This window comes from Meleagris gallopavo, chromosome 4, assembly GCF_905368555.1.
Source record: "Meleagris gallopavo chromosome 4, MGAL_WU_HG_1.1, whole genome shotgun sequence".
NCBI classification, from domain to species: Eukaryota; Metazoa; Chordata; class Aves; order Galliformes; family Phasianidae; genus Meleagris; species Meleagris gallopavo.
Window position 1 is genome coordinate 62,500,520 of NC_139407.1, and position 19,709 is coordinate 62,520,228.

Consider the following 19,709-nt stretch of genomic DNA (forward strand, 5'->3'; position numbering starts at 1 on the left):
TGCAAAGGAAGAAGAAACACCAACAAATCTGCATTCAAGTAATTAGCCTGCCTAAAGAACATGGTAAAGCCTACTTCTTCATTTTGGGATTGTGATAAGTCAGTAAATGGTAACTTTAAAAAGTAACTTTCCAAAGCAACTTTAATGATGCAATAGATGCCTTCACCGGTCACTTTTTTTTTTTTTTTTTTTTTTTTTTTTGAGGTATATCCCTGTGTCCTAAATACTAATATTTTATAGTATTCTTTTTGTGTCATTACAAGAATTGGTGGTGAATTTTTAGCCCGTGTTATGTACAGTTTATAAGGGAGGTATCTACAGTGTACTGTGGCTCAAGCCTGTGCCAAAGCAGCAAGGCTCTGCCAGCAATTAGAGCAGGATGTTTATCTGTCTGTTTGTTACAGTATTTGTATCTGCATGCATTAGGCCAAGCCCAAGATTGCTGGATGTAGCTGAATACAGTAAATGATATTCTATTGTATTGCATAATTTCAGTCTATCCCTGTTTGAATGAACACGTACATGTGAAACAGGGTTATCTCAGTATACAAATGAGAAAGATGAGATTTTGGTTATCTGCTTCAGAGCCTGCAGGGAGCTGCCTTGCCAGCCAGCTCCTGTTGACTGGACCATTCCTTACAAACACACACATTACACTGTTTTTCTTCAGCAGAACTCAGTGCCTCAGTGGGAACATGAGAAGTCAACAGAACTTAGTTGTTCAGCAGGACTTGAAGGAGAATTCATTTTCTTCATCTTATGGTCCAGTGTTAACCATTAATCCGTCCTACGGATTAAACTACAGCACAGATTATTTGCCCTCAAGAGATGGCAACTGCTCCTGGGGTTGGTCAAGGAGGTGATAGTGTGGAGGACAACAAATGTGCCACCAATCTATTTCCATTGCTCCATCACAGTCACTTCATCATCTGTGTCTCCAAATCTTCCCTCTTGCAGTTTTACAATTGCACTTGTTTAAGCTGTGCAGAATAACAGATGAATTCAGGATTCACTGTGGTGGGCATTTTTGATTTGATCAATTAATTTCTTTAGATTTTCCTTCCTCCTTTTCCCCTCCTTATGGAAAGGCTGCTTATTGACAGTTGGACTAGGTGATCTTAATGATCTTTTCCAACCTTAATGCTTCTACAACTGGCAGAAGATTGATGATAATTGCAGTATACTGTATTGGAATCACAGAAATAAAAAGCTCAGTGGAAAAAGTTGTAGGACAGGAAAGAGTTCTGTACCTTAAGAAAATTAAAATGACTTCTGAAATGGATGCTAATGCTTCCTAATGGTTTTGAGCTGCAAATTTTCAGTCCATGTTTCAAACACCGTGAGTCTGTGCTGCTTTGTATAGCTCTGTCATTCAAGCAGTGTGAGGGCAATTAATATGCATATTAATACCATCATAAGCAGACTGCTGTGGGGACTCTCTTTGCTTTGCAGCTAAATCCCTTGCCCCAACAACCAGCTGAGCAGTACCAGCAAAACAAACCCGTCGGCGCTGATGAGGTCTGTCAGCTTTTGCTTGATTTCAGTCAGTGAGGCATATGTGAGTGCAGCAGATGTCTCTGGTTTCTCACTGCCAGCATCCTTCTTGATGTGTTTCATGCCATCTTATTCTTCACCCTGCAAGACAAAAATTAAATCTCCAAACAGTGCAGCATTTTCTAAACTTAGTGTTCCCTTATATAGGAAATTTCATAAGATAATTCTGGGTAAATTATATGTATAGATTTGTCTTGAGTAACAAGAAGCTGGTGCAGATTTTATTTTCTTCAGGAGTGAACCAGGCATCTTGTGTGAGCAACTTGTTAACAAGTGCTTGCTACAGTGGGAAGTGAAAAACACAGTTGGGAGTTGTTTGTTGGTGGGGTTTTGCTTTGTTTTGTTTTGTTCTTTCATTACTGAAATGGTAAGGTTCATATTTTAAAGATGTTAAAGTGCCCAATATGCTTGAAGTGAATTAAATATAAAATGTGTTACTCTCCGTGTAAAAGAAGTGAAATAAGGCAATATTTTAACCTGAGTAGCGTCAGTGACAGAGGCAAGCAGTCTGTTCTACCAAAATTGCTAAATACCCCCATATTTGCCATTATGGGGCTGCATTCCAGCCAGCATGTTTGGCTGGAGGCAGGCACAAAGTGATCGTAAAGGGTTAGTATTTGTGTTCCTACATAGCTAAATTGTCATTTCCATTTTTAGTAATTTGGCCACATTTAAAATTATGTTCATTTTAATGACGTGTAAAACCTGCTGTTGAATGTCACTTGGTGTTCTCTGTGCTTCTAATGGAACAAAGATTGTTGCCTCGCAGAAATTAGATTCTCTTTTACAGATTTTTTTTTTTTAAATGCCCCCAAAAAACTTAGAAAAGCATGTTTGGGAGTTTTGAGATTGTGTAATTAACCAAAATCACTATAGCAACTGCAGGTTTCCAGGTTGTTGAGTTTTTTAGCAATGCGTAAAACCAAGGTTATATTGAAAGAAAAAATACTTACAGCAGCATTGAAGCTGAAAAATGAAGAGAGAGATATTTTCTAATTACAATTTTTAAGCTCCACCTTATACTGTGATGTATTTATGTATCAGCTTTGATTCCCATGACTGGATACAGAATTCCTGTGGGATTTGCATGCTTTAATGCTTCACCTCTATGTTTTCTATAACCTTTTGTGAGAACTGAAGGAGGTGATAGGAAAACTTTCTGCTGATAAGCTTCTCCATCATTAAGATTTCTTTGTGCTGCAAACTGTTTTCCACTCTTTTCCATCTCTGTGTCTGCCACACACAGCAGTTTTAACTGGAGAGTTTCTGCTGGAGTTGGATGCTAAATTATTTCACTTTAAGTTAAACTATACAGTATAATTGCTTGCATATTACAGAGGACGCTGCTGAAGAGCTCTATGATATGACTTTGCCACTGGAAATATTTGTATATGACATCAAATATCCAGGGCAGTATGTTCCTGGATAAGACAGTAAGTTCTGGATAAGACATGAAAAGCTGGGACTGCTACTTTTCTATCATCGTAACAGATACCAGAGCTGGTATTACAAACCATTTCTTCTTAAGCACTTAACTATTTCTATTTTTCACTCTCAATTTTTACAGTCCAGGGTTATTTTTGAAGTTTAAGTATTTCTAATCTCTAATCTCGTTATTTTTCATTCGCAACATGAGTGAATGTTTGAGAGCTTTAAATGCATGTTTGATTACAGGGAAGCGTTAGAAACAGAACATCATGCTGGAACTGGGAAAATCTTAGTAGAACCTAAGCAATTCTAACTTCTTATGTTTCCATTTCTATTTTTTTCTTGAATTTTACAATGTTCTTATCTTGCAGATCTTATCCTCTTTGGTTTGAATTTTCATGAAAGTGGTAATTATAGTACTTTGCATGTACCTGATATTTAATTTGATGGTAAGAAAGCAGCTGCACTTATTACTAGTGCTCTAAGCAATATGTTCTTATTCCTATAGTCATTTTATCCATAACAAATAAGAAAATGATCTTTGGAAGACTGCAGTATCCAAGACAGTAATTCCTGGGCTGGCAATGTCATTCATTTTAATTCCCAGTTGGAGTACAGTATCACGGCATTCTTCTGAAAAGCCAGGCTGGAGTGGTAATGAGTTTTGAATAAGGCAGTTGTGTAGCAGAGTTTCTTAGCATGGATCTGCTTAGCAACATGGTGTTTCAACAGGTGTGCTTTTCAGAAGTCCAACATTGTATGCACAACAACAGTGCTCTTCAGTTTGAGATGCTAAAGGAAGGATTCAAGATGACTTTCCAATGGAGCAGGTAGCTGTTGAAGCTGCCAGGTTGTGGGTAGAGGTTGTTTTTGTTGACTTCAAACTCAGTTTCCTCTGGTTGAAGATATCAGTTGGAACACTGAATCACCCTGTTTGCCAAATTATTTATTTTAGTCTGCTCACCTCAGCAGGGGCAAAAAAAGGCTAAGAAAGAGCTTCTGCAAGTCTTGCAGTTATAGAAAAATACTTCTACTGTGGACTTCAAAAGGCAGACAGCAGATGAGGCTGATGAGGCTTATAGCATGTGTCCTGGTATGTATAGAGCTGGACACAAGTGGTACATGTGTTAATACTGCAGTGCAGTCGGGTTGCCCAGCTAAGCTGTCATTGCTAGAGGTGTTTGCATGCTGTTGTAGTAGTCATTTCTCAAGGCAATAAAGTTTTGAAGACTTGGTAACATTTTAAGGTTTTTTTTTCCCCTCCTCTTTTGTCTTCTTTCTTAAAATAGAGAGAAAATACGTAAGAAATTGCATACAAGAACCCTCTTGCCTATGTATAATACGAGGGTAGAAAGTCAGGAATTAGAGTTCAGAATTAAAGCTTTTTTAGTCTGCTTTAAATGTAGGTTCTGAGATCATTGATTAAAATACGTGTATGCTATTAACCGAATAATGAGACATGTTCTGAATTTGGTTTAAATGACTCTACAATTGAGTGTGTAGCCACCCACTTCACTTAAAATAATTGTAAGAAGCCATTAATCTCATCATAGTTTCCCTCCCAATCATATCAAAACTAGTAGTTAGTAGAAACAAAAAAGTTTTTGCCTACTGTTTATTGGTTGTTTCTGTTTGGTTTTTTTTTTTTTTTTTTTTTTTTTTTTTTCTGTTAGATAACTTGAAAAGAAATACCAGAGCAAAATGCAGGATAGGAACAAGTAATTTTTTTTTTTCTTTCTTACATGAAGTCACACTTTTCTTATTCAAACCCCTATCATTTTCTTGTTGTCATTCCTCACATATACACCCTTTACCTTCCCCCAGCTATTGTGTATGATCTTTCAGATGGTCTTTGGAGCAGTCGGCTGCTCTTTTTGCAGAATGGAACATAATGCTGAAGGCAGCCTTCAGGCACTTATGAAGTGCACAAGCAAGTAAAAGTAATAGCTTAGGAGAGATAATTGCAGCTCAGTGGTGGGGTTTCCAGTTACAACCTACGCAAGCATCAGTGGGATGGATGCAGCAGTTGCCCAAGTAGTTCTAGCAGCTCTTTTCAGACAATAGCAGACTTGCCTGCAAAAAGGGATTTTTTTTACTTAAAATAAAAGAGAATTTGGATGAGAGAAAAAAAAAGCTTAAATATTGCAGATTGGAGAAGTGTGTGTTACTGATATTAGACACAGAGCGCAGAATTTGATAAATTCTGTATGATCAAAAATGAAAGCCAGGGAGCTCATGAGAAAATTATTTGAGGAAATAGAATGGAAGTATTTAAGAACAAATATTTGAAACATTCATATAGGGAACTTTTTGTACATGGTACAGCTCTATGTTTATAAGATGTTAAAAAAAAATACAGCATTTTGAACAGTGAACATGAGAGGATAGTCACTGAATTGTATGTTAACACTTTTCAGGTAGGCATCTGTAGTGTTGCTCATAAAACTTCTAAATGTTTGAGTTGGGTTGAGTTTGTCATTCTGGAACTTGATCCCTCCTGATTTAAAGGCACCGCTGACAATCTTCTGAAGTCTGAAAAGTAGTTGTTTAAAATCTTGCATGAGATCAGAAAGATAGGGGATGGTCTTACTTTCCTCTAAAAACTGCTGATGTAGTTGTGCTGTGTTTAGTAGAATAGATACATTGGATTTTCTTTCTCCTCTGAAAGGAGTGACCACCTGGTGCTTATCCACTTTGGTGTGTATTTAATGGATACTTAAGGTTCTCAGCGATTTGAAGAGTAAGGCGGAATTCTTTGAGAGATTCTTTTATGTTTTGCATTCAATACAGAACAGATTTTAGGTTTTGTGAAGGAAGTACTTGTAAATTTGAAAAGAAGCATCTACGACATGTTATAGACTTCTACTGCCGCTGCCTGTTTTTTTGAGCACAAATTTGAAGTATTTAATTTTAGACTGACTTTTAATCTTGTAGGGTTTGATTGCTCAGTTTTAGGCTTTGCTGCTTTTACTGTTTCTGGATGAGTGTCAGTGCTCAGCAAATGGAGCACAAGGCATGCTGGATCACAGCTGGTTACCTAAGATGACTGTCCCCTTCTGAAGATATCGGTCATAACTTCTTCTATTCCACAGCTCTGCTCCCCACTCTGTGTGCGTTACTTTGCTTTGGAATTTAAAAGCTGTGAAGCGTATTGGTTGCATGGATGGAAGATGATTTTGTGCACAACAAATTACTGGCTTTTGTTTGCTTGTACATATTTGACTAAATTTCACAGTCAAGTGCTGAGACCAGGCAGCCATTCTAGAGAGAAAGCTGTGGCGTGCTGAGACAGTCCTGCTGCTCTTATAATGTGATCAATGGAGAGTCATTTAAAACCGTAAGTCAGGTGAAAAGCTGCTTTTTTCTATCTACCAGTTCCTTTATAACTTATAAGCAGATTTATTGTTGGGAATCAACTTTTAACATAATGTCTCCTTTCTTTATATTCACCTTCAGGCATGTTATATTTGCAGTGTTTTCACAGTACGAAAAATAAATACATGAGCATTTTTACAGTAAGCATTTCACAGAGGGAATTCTATGCCTGTTGTATCTCTTTATAAACTAATTCCTTGGCTAGTGCAGGGGGTTACCTTGAACAGAGAAGGTAGAAAAATAGACAACACATCGCTAGCCACTTGGTACTTAAATATGTTTATTTGTGTTCTTCAGTGATATGTATTTCTGCAGATCCTGATGATAAAACATTCTAAATCTGAGCACAGCCTGACGTTAATGAAATGCTTCCTACACACTTGGTATCACATGAGAGTTTTTATCCAAATTATGCATGTTAGATAAGCTTGGTAGGAATGGCATTCCTCTTAAAGCTATAAAGATAGCGTGAATGAATAATATGGACAAAAGGTAAGCAAAACTCTATAGATCAGAATTCAGGTTTGCTTTCTAAATTGTCAGTTTAAAAATCCAGAGATCTCTAACATTTGCATAGATCCAATTACTGCTATTTGGAATACTTGGTTGCAAGAGAAGCTGTGTATCTGAAACAGTTATATTTCTGCTCTTCCTGTGTTTCTGACTGTGTCTAAAATATTTTCTGACTACCTTCTTTAGGAGTAAGATGTATTTTCAAGTAAAGAACAGATGGTCATTAGTCACTCTTTGAGAGTCATTTTTGATCTAAATCTGACTGTGTCATATTGGTAAAAGCAGAGTGAACATTTCTTTCTAACGGTAATGATACTTAGGTTTAGTTTTAAATTATTCTTGAATGTTCACTTTGCACTTGGCAGTGGCACAAGCAATCAAAATATTTTTTTTCCTGAACCTTTTGTGTATAGAAATCATACTTAGGTATGGTATAGGTCTGTGCTATGAATGTATGTTATGAATGCAAGTATATGTTCATACTGACCTTCATTCCACAGTGCCACAGCAATTCTTATGCGCTCTGTGCTGGGGAGTTTTAGGGTGAACCCAAGACAGTCTTATGATCATAGAATCATAGAATGGCCTGGGCTGAAAAGGACCACGGGACATAGCCAGCCTTAATGAGGCACCATGCAACTCTTGGAGGGAGTCATCCCTGAAGCACCACGGTCTGTGCCCTGCACTTTGGATTTGGCTTAGAGTGAGACTTCTAGGGACACTGCTGTGCTGAGATTAAATATGAGGGCTGCTCCGAAAGTAATGCCTCCTATGTTGTTATGCTGGCCCACGACATCAGAGATGATGTTGGTGATATCGCAGTAGAGCTTGTACATACCCACCAATATTCCATTACCATACAATAGGTATGAGACTGATTCTTTAAAAAAAATAATAATAATTAAAAAATGGGTAGACCTTATCTGTCCATGTTGGGAGGCAGACAGACACCCTTTTGTCTGTTTATGTGAGCATTTCTGCAAACAGAAAATCCTCCAACTGCATGCCATTGTGAAGCAAGAGTATCATCGTGGTGCTTAGTAAATTTCAGTTTAGTCCTTCATAAGCCACATTCTTCCATGACCTTTTCATCATCTTCAACACAGATCTTTCCACGCTGACAGACTTGCTGTTGAATATATATACACATATAGATAGATACACGTACATATACACACCCACTGATGGTATATATCATTTATCCTCTACAGAAAAGCAAAGGGAAAATTGAGAGGGAGAACTCTTAATATCCTCAGTATTTTCAATAAATCTAGTCAGTCAACCTGCTGAGGGAGCTTTAAACATAAAGCACAATATCTTTTTACAGGAATTTGCAATTGTTAATAGCAATGGAGCCATAAACAGAAATTAGTTTCTTTTAAGTGTACTCCTTACTCAGTATTTGAAAGAATGGGAAGCCAGCTAAAGTACTTGCGCTGCACATTTTCCACTGATATTTCTATCAATAACTGATCTCTAGTATTTATGTGTTTTCATTTCTGTTTTTACCAGGACTTTTGAGATGTATAGTCTAATAAATTCATTTCTACATTTTAAGGATTATCTATATGGCTCACAGAGAGGAATTTCAAAATGATACTCCATAATTTTTTTTTAATAATTATTTTTTTTTCTAAATGCTGCCTATGTCTTATCCTGCAATAACTGTTTGTCATAAGGATAGGATCTGTTACTTGGTGAATGTTACTTGGCTTCAGCACTTAAAAAAATTTACAGGTCGAGCTCAAAATGCATTAGCAATTACATCCTTCCTCTTAAATGCTATTTATGTAGTCAATAATTTTTTTCTATGTTGATTTTTTTTTTCCCCCATAGTGGATGTCTGTATAGTAAGGAATACTTGAGTTCTGGATAGCCTAAGTATGGTTTCAAGTAAAACATTCTAGTTTTCTTTAGTCATTGATGAGATTACTATATCTCCAGTATGTGGGGAAAATTGTTTTGTATTCTTCTGTCCTTCATTGTAATAGAGTGAGAGGGCAGTGTCTCCTTCTGGTCAGCAAAGTGAATCCTTAAGACTCCGGTGTGATTGCATTCCATACTATACTCCCAATTCAGGGTTTTTTGTTGGCAAAGTGCTACATTTTTCCAAAGTATTTCCTTCTTTAATGTGTTTTGATTTACAGGCAGTTTAGGTAATTCCTGATATTTGAAGAATCTGGATTCCTCCCAGAGCTTTCCTGCAGCCTCAGGTCGTTTCAACCTTTCCTTTCTTAAGAGTGATAGTGATGGAAATTGCTAGCAACCATGCATCTGGTTTTGAAAAAGAAGGGTTAAGCCTCTAGTAGACACCTGATGACACATATTAATCTCCTTGGATTTGATGAGCCATTTTCTTGCTCATCATTTGACATTTCGGCAACTTCTATGCTTAGGTATATAAAGAGGCTAATCTCTACTGTGTAAATTGTATTTTGTCACCCATTCCATTTTTTATATAAGGTTATATTTGGATTCTCTTCTCACTATTCTGAGGTAACATAATTCAGAAATTCTTTTTTCAAATTAACTCCCACATTAATAAATTTCTCATCTGACTTCAGAACTGACCTTCTTATTTTTAGGCTGACATTCCCCTCTTACATTTTTGGTAGAGTTATGGTCTCAGGACAGAGCTTTTAGTTGGAGTTAATGTGAAAAATAGTCCTGTGCTTTGAAATAGCTAAGGGAAATGCAATAAAATACAGACAAATGATTTTCTGCTTTAAAGTTTTTTGCAACTATGCCACAGAGTGAAAATCAAACATGACGGTGATTGATTGCATGTTGATTACCTTCAGCAAGAATTTACAACAATTAGTTCTTGTTTGCTATAGAGTATTGCCTGAGTAATAAATCTTTTAGGATTTGCTAAACGTTCTGATCAACCAAGTGAGGACTTACATTACTCTTCTTCTTCATGCCTTTTTTCTCCAACAGCAGCTTAATGACTAGTTCTTGTTCATCCGATGACATTGATCAGGAAGAAATCCAGCTTGCCCTGCAGGCTGCTAAAATAGCCACCCGAGAAAAGATCAGATCCAGATTCCATGGCAGCAATGATCTTATTCACCGCCTTTTTGTCTGTATCTCAGGTATGAGAATCACAGAATCACAAAGAGTATCCTTTAGTTCTGAGTTTAAAAACACTGTATTTATTATTATTTAAGGTTTATAAAAATATGTTACAACAGACTAGAGATCGAAACAACAGAATGTTGTATTGTGGATCTTAAGTCTTATAAAAACCTGTTAACTCATGAAGAGCGGTGTACGCAGAGATGCAGACCTCTTAGATCCATAATGATGAAGGTTTAGGGCGTGCAATGGATTTGCCTTTGTATTGCTTCCTTTCTCTTTATGATGCCCTATGTCTTTGGGAGAAGAAATAAGATGCAGCTGTTTTATTTTGACACAGGAGGAGTGTCCCCTTTCTGCCAAAAAGACAAGGAAGATGCGCTTCAAATTGCAGCTAACATAAAGGCCAGAATATGGCTTGGCCATTACAGAAAATGAATTTAATTAAATCATCAGTTTTTATTACTGATACGAGCTAGTGATCTTTCAAATATAAATACCAGGCCATTACTGGTATCAACAAATCTAATTTTTTTTAAGGGGGTTCTAATAGTCTAGTAATGTTCTGGCTTTTTCCTCAAACCCCCAGGAGTTGCTGACCAGCTGCAGACAAACTATGCTAGTGATCTGCGAAGTATCTTGAAGACCTTGTTTGAAGTGATGGCAACTAAACCCGAAACAGAAGACAAGGAAAAGCAAAAGAAAGGTAACCAGATTAAAACAGCCTCCGTAGTGAATTTCTACTGGTGGCCCCGTGTGAAAATATGAACTATTTGACAAGAATTTCCTTAAAACCATGCTGAATTTGGACTCACTGTACAATGGTTTTACCTGAGTTTAAAACAAGTCATGAAAATGGACTTTAAACAGGGTGAAACCACTGGAATTCTGTATATTGGGAGTACGTGTTAAAGCAAATGTTCAAAGCATTCAAAATATATCTGCTTTTTTTCCATATCCCTGTGTATAACAGAAGAATGTTTTTAGCCTATTTGTCGTAATGTGATGTAGGCAATGTTTGGAGTTCACAGATTCAATATTTATTTTTATTTTTCCTTGTTCTATTTCACAGTGGATGCATTTTATTTTAGCAAGATAGGTATCTGTTTGTTTGGTGTTTTTGTTTGTTTGTTTTTGCTTCTGGACTTCAAATAACCACACAAGAAAAGCAGACTAGAAGATATGAGAATGCCCACCATGATGCTGGGATCTGGCCTGTCTTATGTAAATCACAGAATGCTGAGTTTGTCTTCAAAATAGAAAAAAATAGCCTTTTTTGAATTCTAGATAATTCAGATAAAGGAGCCAGAGTTGAATTATCAGCCAGTGCAACATTTTTTTTTATTCTATTCATTTTTCCTCTATCACCATTTGGATTATTTCTTTTTCAAAGATTCAAGTCTGCTAATTTACCTAAAAATAACCATGCCATCTCAGTAATACTGCAATTACCATTGTCCTTGTTGTGATTACACCTGTCAGCATCTAAAAGTAATCAGAGCTCCTTTCTTTCCTTTCTTTTCTCAGGACTGAAAAGTTTTTCTAGCTCCTTCTCCACTTCTCCATGTTTCAATGAGGATTTTCTGGTGTTTTGGTTTTTTTTTTTTATTATTTTTTTTTTTCCTCTGGAGATTTTATGTAGAACACTGTGTTTAAAGTTGGTTAAATTTAGCAGAAAAAACTCCAGTGCTACTCAACTATGCAGTGGAATAGTGCACAACATGCACTGAAGTCTTCAGTTACTTGCAGCTGAAACTTCCCTGGCGTTTGGTGGTGGCAGGATGTATTGATGTGAAAACAGACTGACTTTTCACTGGCAAGGAAGAAAAGGGGGTAGACAGAGGTAGGGCAAAAATGAAAGAGGTGGATCAGAGACCTACTGAATATTCAAGTGAAAATAATGAAGAAACTGAAGGTTTACAGAATTACCACTAGAAAATAAATGGTAGGCAGTGGTACTTAGTTGGAATGATTTCCAGTAAATGAACTGTTAGGTTAAAAAAAGAAAGCATGTGAACAAAGGTAAGTATAAACAAAATAAGAGAATGAAAGCCAGGAACTCCTGAGGTGATGTTTCTCTTTGTGTTCTGTGTGATACACCTAGCGATTCTCTGTTTTTATCTGCTTTGTGAAGTATGCAAAGTTAAAACTGAGAAATATAGGATGCAGCTCAGCTGCTGAAAGTAAGAGGACTGTATGTTTTGTAACAATATCTTTAATTGCTCTTGTTGTTTCAAAGAAGGATTCAGGAGATATTTTTAAGTGTGGCAGGGTAAAGAAAGAGCAAGAAGAACCACATATTGATTCTACCAATATCTACTAGTTGAAGTCCTAACTATGACCTTTTAGGTACAAATTGGAAAAATGTGAATTCAGGTACTTTTTGCTTTGTTTTACAGTTAATCAGGGTTTAAGAAGCGCAGCACTGGAAGACTGTGCTTTATGTCAAGAAAGTATATCATCCTCAGAACTTGCAGCAAAAGCCAGAGATGGAGACTTCGAAGGTACTTTTTTTTTTTTTTTTTGGTAATTAAAAGTGAGACAATATTGATATTAAAAAAAAAAATCCATGTTGAAATAGAAAACAAAAACTAAAACAAAAAACTCTTTTCAAGTTTGGCTCTGGGAAGGGAATATAAAATGTTGTCATTATATGGTCTAGAGACAAACTGTATGTATATGTCTTCAAGAATGTTTCCTAACTTCCTCATGAAACTGTGTTCTACAAATTGTCAAAGCCATTATGACTGTATCAGTGAAAGAAGGTTCTCCATAGTAAAGACTTTAATACAGCAGGTGACACCACACGTGACAGCTCTCAAACAGCTGTGTAAGTTGTACTGCTGTAAGTAAGGTGGTGCAGCCAAATCTAAGGGCAGCTCTTATGTCTTTAGCTAGATGTGGAGGTTCTACTTTTTTTCCCCAGTAGAAATACTTTGCATATTTTATGCACATCTGTGTCTGAGGAAAATGATCAAAATACTATGGTTACTGTTTTCAAACTCTTCGCCATATTACTTCAAAGTAAAGAAAAGACAGTTCTAGTAAATCTTCTGAGGGTACTTAAGTCTCACTGACTGTAAGGTTAAGAGTGAAGGAAAATGCATAATAACTGAAAGTTTGAGTCAGGATTCAAGCATTGTGAGAGCTCAGAAGTTTCTAGTTTGTGTTTTGAATCTGAGCTGCAGGAGTGCTTAGGAGTCAGTTATGACTGCAGCCTCAGTATAGTAAACAGTGTGTAAAAAATGGACTGAAAGAAATCAAAGCACTTGCAGTCAGAATATAAGAGAAAAAAAATAGATGTATGAGATGGAGCAAACAGGAAAGTAGCTGGCTTTGATCGTGAGGGCTGAATGATGATTTCATCACTCCAGAAGCTCTGTTATTGGAGAGGTGTTGTCTCTGGTCAGGTGGAAAGCACTAGACAACCAGAAACTGTGAAAATATATTTAAACTTCCCTGAACTTTAGGTGCGCAGTAACTTTGCTGTGCTTTGTTCTGTTGTTGTCCATTTGCCTATGTACATCTTTGTTCCTCCAGTCAGTTTTTGAATCCAGGATGATGTGAGTGATAAGCAACATACATCTCAGCTTGTATGCAGAAGGGGATGACCAACAGTCAAGAAACGTTAGTTCATGTTGTTTGTAATAAAGATCAGAAATCACAGGAAAACAACCACCTTAAAGATTAGATTTGAAAGAAATGTATGTATTTATAAGTTGTTTTGTGCTTATATAAAACTCATGGAGAGCTTGCTAACCCTTCTTCTGTAGCTACAGGCTAAAGGATTTCAAAACTAATCTATTTATTTAGAGCAGCAGGACTAATTTATGTAAAATGTACTGTAGAAAAATTATCGCTTCTGGAGGAAGATGATTTGAGGACAGATAAAGTAAAGAACTATTCAGAATAATTTTAATTGATTTTTCTATTGTGCCATAATTGAGAATGTGACAGAAGGCACAGTGAAGAACAAATCTTTAAGCAAAATATCTGCCATATACAGGCTGATGTGGAAAAGAATGCAAGAGATGATTCACTCCCTACCATTTCAGTTCATTTTCTTTTGTTTTGAATCGATGCCTGATGCTGTCAGTGTATTTGACTTCCAGAATTGAATGCAAGTTTTTCTGAACTGCAGGGTGCTGAATAACCTTCTCACAGTGGATGTGTATTTTCTCAAAGCAAATTCACTTCCTTCCTATGGCATGTTATTCAGCTTTTAAGACTTTTAGCTTATGACGATAAGGTTTTGTGTATGGAGAAGCACGGCTTCTGAACTTAGATACTGTTTATAGGAACAGAGAGCATCAGTCTTGATGTTATGACTGGCTTTTTGAAGTGTGGTAAGGGGGAATCTTCGGTGATCCAAGTAATCCCAGTTATGTGCCGGGAGCTCCAATAGCCCCTGTAGCATCCAGACAGTGTAAATCAGGTGTGTCCCTGCCCTATGAGAGTGGTAAAACCCACCCTGTAGTTTCAGTAGCATGTGGAGATAACTACAGTGGAACAAATCACTGCCAGCAACTTTGTAAATAGCATGTGTTTCATGTATGTCTGTGGGACAGAAGCAGAGCCTTGTGAGATAGTCCAAGCCCCTTTTGAATAAGTAAATTTGGATCCCAGAATCAGATTGGCTGTCTTGGCACCATGTTTTGCCATGCTGACACCTTCCTTGAGTGGGGACTATACTCTTGCAATTACTCTGCTTTTGATACCTGTCCTCGTTCACCAGAAGGGCTTGGGTGAGTCTGAATCCATGTCCTTGCAGCATTCTCTCGAAGCCTTACTTGGCTGGTGTGTAAATGCTCATGCTATGAATAGCTGCTTGTACAAACCAGTACAGCTACTCTGTGTAAACTAACTTCTTCAGTCTGCTTCGTGATTTAGCTGTCAGATGAGCGGAACTTTGTCAGAAAGAGGCACATATCACAATTACAGAATCACAGAATGATTGAGTTTGACAGGGACCTCAGGGTCCCTCTGGTCCCACCCCTGCTCCAGGAGGGCTGCCCTGAGCAGGGTGCCCAGGCCCATGTCCAGGCTGCTTTTGGAGATCCCCAAGGAAGAGAACCTATAATGTCTTTGAGTCCCTGTGCTAGAGCTCCATCACTCACATAATAAATGTTTCCTGATGTTTTGATGGAACCTCCTGTGTTTCAGCTTGTGCCTATTGCCTCCTTTTCTGTCATGCAGCACAACTGACAAGAGCCTGGCTGTCTTTTTTGCAGCCTCCCTTGAAGTATTTGTGGATATTGGAAAGATTCCACCTGAGCCTCCTCTTCTCCAGGCTGAGCAGCCCCAGCTCTCTCAGCCTCTTCTCATAAAGAGAGATGGTTCAGTCTCTTCATCTTCTTGGTGGTCACCAAGTAGTTCATACTGGACTATTTCCAATATGACCAGATCCTCCTTATACTGGGAGGCATTACAAAATGATAGAGGGTGAAAGAAAGCATGGAGATGAACTCTGACTTCCCAACCAGAACAAACCGAGATCTACAAAAAGGGGCACCTGAAGTGGATTGTTTTGTTGCATTTGTGGAAACTGTTAGAAACATCCATCTTGTCCCCTTTCCAGTACATTCCAGACTTCAGGCACAGGTGTCATTGCTAGAAAAGCTCTGCAGGCTTGTATCTACTACCTATGTACCTATCACTGAGATACTTAGTGATAGCTAATGGGATACAATCTTTGCTGTCTTGAAGGCATCCTCCTTGAGATGGATAATTGCAGCAGTATTTTAACCTCAGCAGATACCTGCTTTCCTCCCCACCTCGTAACACCTCCCCACTTGTATAATTGTTGCAGGTCACTCTGAAAGCAATAGCCCCTGACATTGTGCTGGGTGATGTTTGGATACATATGAAGTTGTCTGGTGGTTTGGACAACCTTTGCTGCATTAACAGTGTTCCTTATTTGTTGCAGCAAGCCTGTTGGCTGCATCCTTCAGGCTAAAACTGGGAAGTAGGCCACCAACAGGAATACACTGCAGTTGTCATGTAAATGGTTCAGTGCAAAGTCTGTGATCGTTGCACCAATCTATTGACATCACTGCACCAAAATTAATTATATCCATTTTTTACATCATTTTTACACTTAAAATCTTAATGGATTCAGCAAAAAGTAAAGCAGTTTAGAGCAGATGAGCACGTAGGTAAGCTCCTCCCTTCTACCATAATGACATAAGACAAGCATGGATCAAACTGAGAAAGTCCAGCAAGCTACCTGCCAGGAAAACTCTTTCCAATTATCAAATAAAACTCTATTACCACAAGTACCAAATGCTTAAGTTTGTATTCAAATAATGTTAATTAATAGTAAGCAACAAGCAAGCCTAGAAGCCCCCTTCCCCCCCCCCTCAAAAAAAAAAAAAAAAAGTGTTAAGACTTTCCTGAAGGTTCCAGCCTCTACTTAGATAATAAAAATGAATCAGTTGTTGTTTTTGTCAGATTTCTTACCCTATATAAAACCCACCAGCTGGTCTGGGTCATAAAACAAATATGAATGCTTATTATGAGCCAATTGACATTGGCAAGAATATAAGAATTGGATCCTGTGACCTCCTGAAGGCTGAAATACAATATACTGCAGATTAATTGGCATCCCAGAACAAAAGCACTTTCGTTTTCAAAAGTCCAGATAAGCCTGTGGTGTATATATCCATCTTTGCTTTCCTAATGCTCTAGGGTTGTTTTTTGTTGTTATTGTTGTTTGCTTTTTTTTGTTTTGTTTTGTTTTAGGAAGCATATTTATTTATAATGTATAGTTGTAAAAAGCATTCTGTTTTTAAAGAGAGAGAATGCAATATATTTTCCTAGAATATAAGATGAATTCATGCAGTATTCCATAAATGAGTTTTTAATATAATAAAATATGCTCTGATCATATGATAGAGAAGGTGGCCAGTGGGTACAAAGTCTGTTGTACACAGATCAAATGGTGGTGGCAGCTGCTCAGAAACAAGCAGGTTGGGTTCCTTGCTAGTAGAAAAGGCACCAGGGTGCTTGCTCTGAGGTGATAACAGAAGGGCTGTGTATCCTGGGGCCTTTTATGGTACTGCCTTTATCCCTCTGCCAGTGGTGACCTCGCAGCCTGCACAGGGAGAAGGTTATTGGGAAGTTCTCAAGCTCTGATGTGGGTCCAGCCAGTCAGATAACAAACTGACCAAGGCATTTGGGACTGGGAGTGGGCAACATGAGTCATATAGGGATTAAAGCAAACATTTGTATTTGAAAATAGAAGAAAATTACTTTTCAGTTAACCTACTTAAAGCGTATCCCAACTAGGTCAGGGCCATGTTGCTCCCAGAGACTTAATTTGAAACATAGAAATGTGATATCTTTATGCAGTTTGTGTGTCTGGGATCTTGATTCCAGTCCCAACACAACATTTACTTTCTATTTGCCAGCAGTTTCCTATATATACACAGTAAATTCTCTTCTTTGTTTTGATAAGGATTTGTGTATATTCCTTTATTTATCAGTATATAAATGTGATGGAACGTAAATCCCTGCTTTCCCTGAAGAAAGGTGAATATTCTAATGTGTCAGTGTCACGAAGTTACAGACAAGCTAACAAAACAGGTTGTATTCCTGTTCTAGGAACAAGCATGGGACATTCAGAAATCAAAAGGTTTTCTCAAGGAAAATCAGAAAGCATTAGGAAGCTGTTTGTTCTCTAGGAGAATACTCTCTGTAGCATCCCACTGCTCTCTGCAGCCATACATTCATTTTCACTCCCCGTTCCTCTCCTGTTTATACAGAACTGCCCTGCTCACTGCCACCTGCTTATAACTCCAGCCACAATCCATGTGCTGTGCCTGCCAGTACAAATAACTGCTTGTGCCAAATGGTGTTAGCATCTGTTTGCTGCACAACAACACGGTCTTAATCTGCAATCCCTTCCCATACCATAACTTTCTAGCCCACCCACTTCTGTCTACCAGCAGCTCCTTGCTCTCTCCAACCAGCAGCATGAGCACAGTTCAGTAATTTATGGTCCTGAAGCTCAAGCTCTTGTTCACGTTGCCATATGAAGTCACACAGTCAAGAAAACCTGCCCGTGCTACTGTGTGTGCAGAACCTAATCACCATCAGCCCAGAATTAGCTGTCAACACTAGCTGAATGCTTCCATTTTTCTTCTGTCCTCTGCATGCCTGTGGCTATGCTATTATTTATAATGATGACCAGCAACACTTGCTAAATGAAAGAAGTTAAATTGTTGCACAGTTCAGTGGCCAAACAAGTTCTGTCTGTATAACTTCTCACTTTTTCCTTTTTTAGCTGCCCTGCTTTCATTGCACAAGAGAAGAGTTTTGTGTAAAGTTTTCTAAAATAAGGCACTGTTTTATAATCAGCTGAGCACATTCAATTATGCATGCAACATTACGAGATTTCCAATTGTACAGTTTTGAGGTAGCATTGCAGTAATTCAGTGTGACTTCTGTTTTAAAAACTTGCCCATGATCTCTTATCTTTTCAAATACGATCTCTCTCTGTCAGCACAGTGTGGAACTTGAGACTTCATTGCAGAGGAGATAACACCCCACAACTACCGTACAGCACCAGCTCATTTGTCTCCACAGTGACATAATTGAGATTTCGATTAGGTTTGAATTTTCTTCACCCTCAAAATACGCATTTTAGTGTTCTGCTGGCATGTGGTGTAGATCTACAGTGTCAACTTGATTCTAGTTTTTAGAACCTATGTCAAGAATGTTATTAGAGTAATACTTGCTCTAAATGTGTGTTATTATAATATATAATTTTTAAATCACAATCTTTAGGCTTCAGAATATGTTTGATTCTCTGTTCTGAAGAGAAGACTAGATTAAAAAAATTAAAAAGAAAAAGAGGGGAGGGGTGCAAAGGGAGAACAGAACATTCTGAGAGAAATCCAGAAGATGGCTGTTCTGGTTGTTGGTAGCTCTTACAAAGGACTCCTAGTAATGGTTAGTTAGCCCACAGAATGAGTTGCTGGTCACACACCTGTCCAGAGCAGATACAGCATGTTGTGGTCAGGACTGTGTTCTATCATAGCTCTGCAGGGACAAAGTGCCAAGCTGTGCCCTCAGCTCCCTAGCTTTGTGCAGAGGTTCCATCCTAAGGAAGCCGCTTGACAAAGCTGCTCTCGAAGCTAGCCAGCCTGTACCTCCGTTTTCTCCCTCACCTCCCCCACCCCAATTTTTATCAAATAATATTCTTGAAGCAGAAAATTATTTTAATTGAAAAATTTCAAGCCAGCTGTAATCAACACTGAATCTACTGAGCAAGGGAAAAGATTACTGTGGTACAATTGCCTCCAAGGAATCTTACATAAAATTTGGAGTCTACCCAGAATGACACGTGGAAAATTGAATGTCATAAGGGTCAAAAAGGTTCGTTGCACCATGGAAGTTGAAGTGAGAGGTGAAGTCATGTCACCCTAATTCTCCACTTTTTGTACTTAAAACTGAATTTACGGTGGACCACAATTCCTGCATTCATTGAGGGAACGGCAGCAAGGCAGCCTGACTTTTCTTGCAGCTGTGAGGATAATGCACGTTGATAGCTACAGAGATATGACTTTCACAGGCTGCAGGAACAGCCCTCCTAAGGATGGTTGGTAAATGTGTACTCAGGGTTATGCATGATGTGCTCTAAAGTCTATTATGCATCGATCTGGGAGGAACTTCCAGATTGGAGTTCTGCATGAGGGATATTTGGTAAAAACATAAGATGAGGGATCCTCTGAGCTGTCAGGCACTGCAGTAAGCTTAGG

The 19,709-nt window shown here is 38.0% G+C and overlaps 1 protein-coding gene across 6 annotated transcripts in view; it reads left to right on the top strand.

The window, feature by feature from the left end:
• The window catches only part of ZFYVE28 (zinc finger FYVE-type containing 28), a 145,295-nt gene that overhangs the window by 119,026 nt on the left and 6,560 nt on the right, over nucleotides 1–19,709 (top strand). For 4 of the 6 annotated variants that reach the window (XM_085223596.1, XM_085223591.1, XM_085223593.1 and 1 more), the window contains 3 exons: nucleotides 9,811–9,965; nucleotides 10,538–10,654; nucleotides 12,348–12,452. In XM_085223596.1, the coding sequence (XP_085079722.1) occupies nucleotides 9,811–9,965; nucleotides 10,538–10,654; nucleotides 12,348–12,452 (377 nt within the window). The remainder of the gene's footprint in view (nucleotides 1–9,810; nucleotides 9,966–10,537; nucleotides 10,655–12,347; nucleotides 12,453–19,709) is intronic. The other 2 variants (XM_085223594.1, XM_085223592.1) reach the window with 1 other exon arrangement.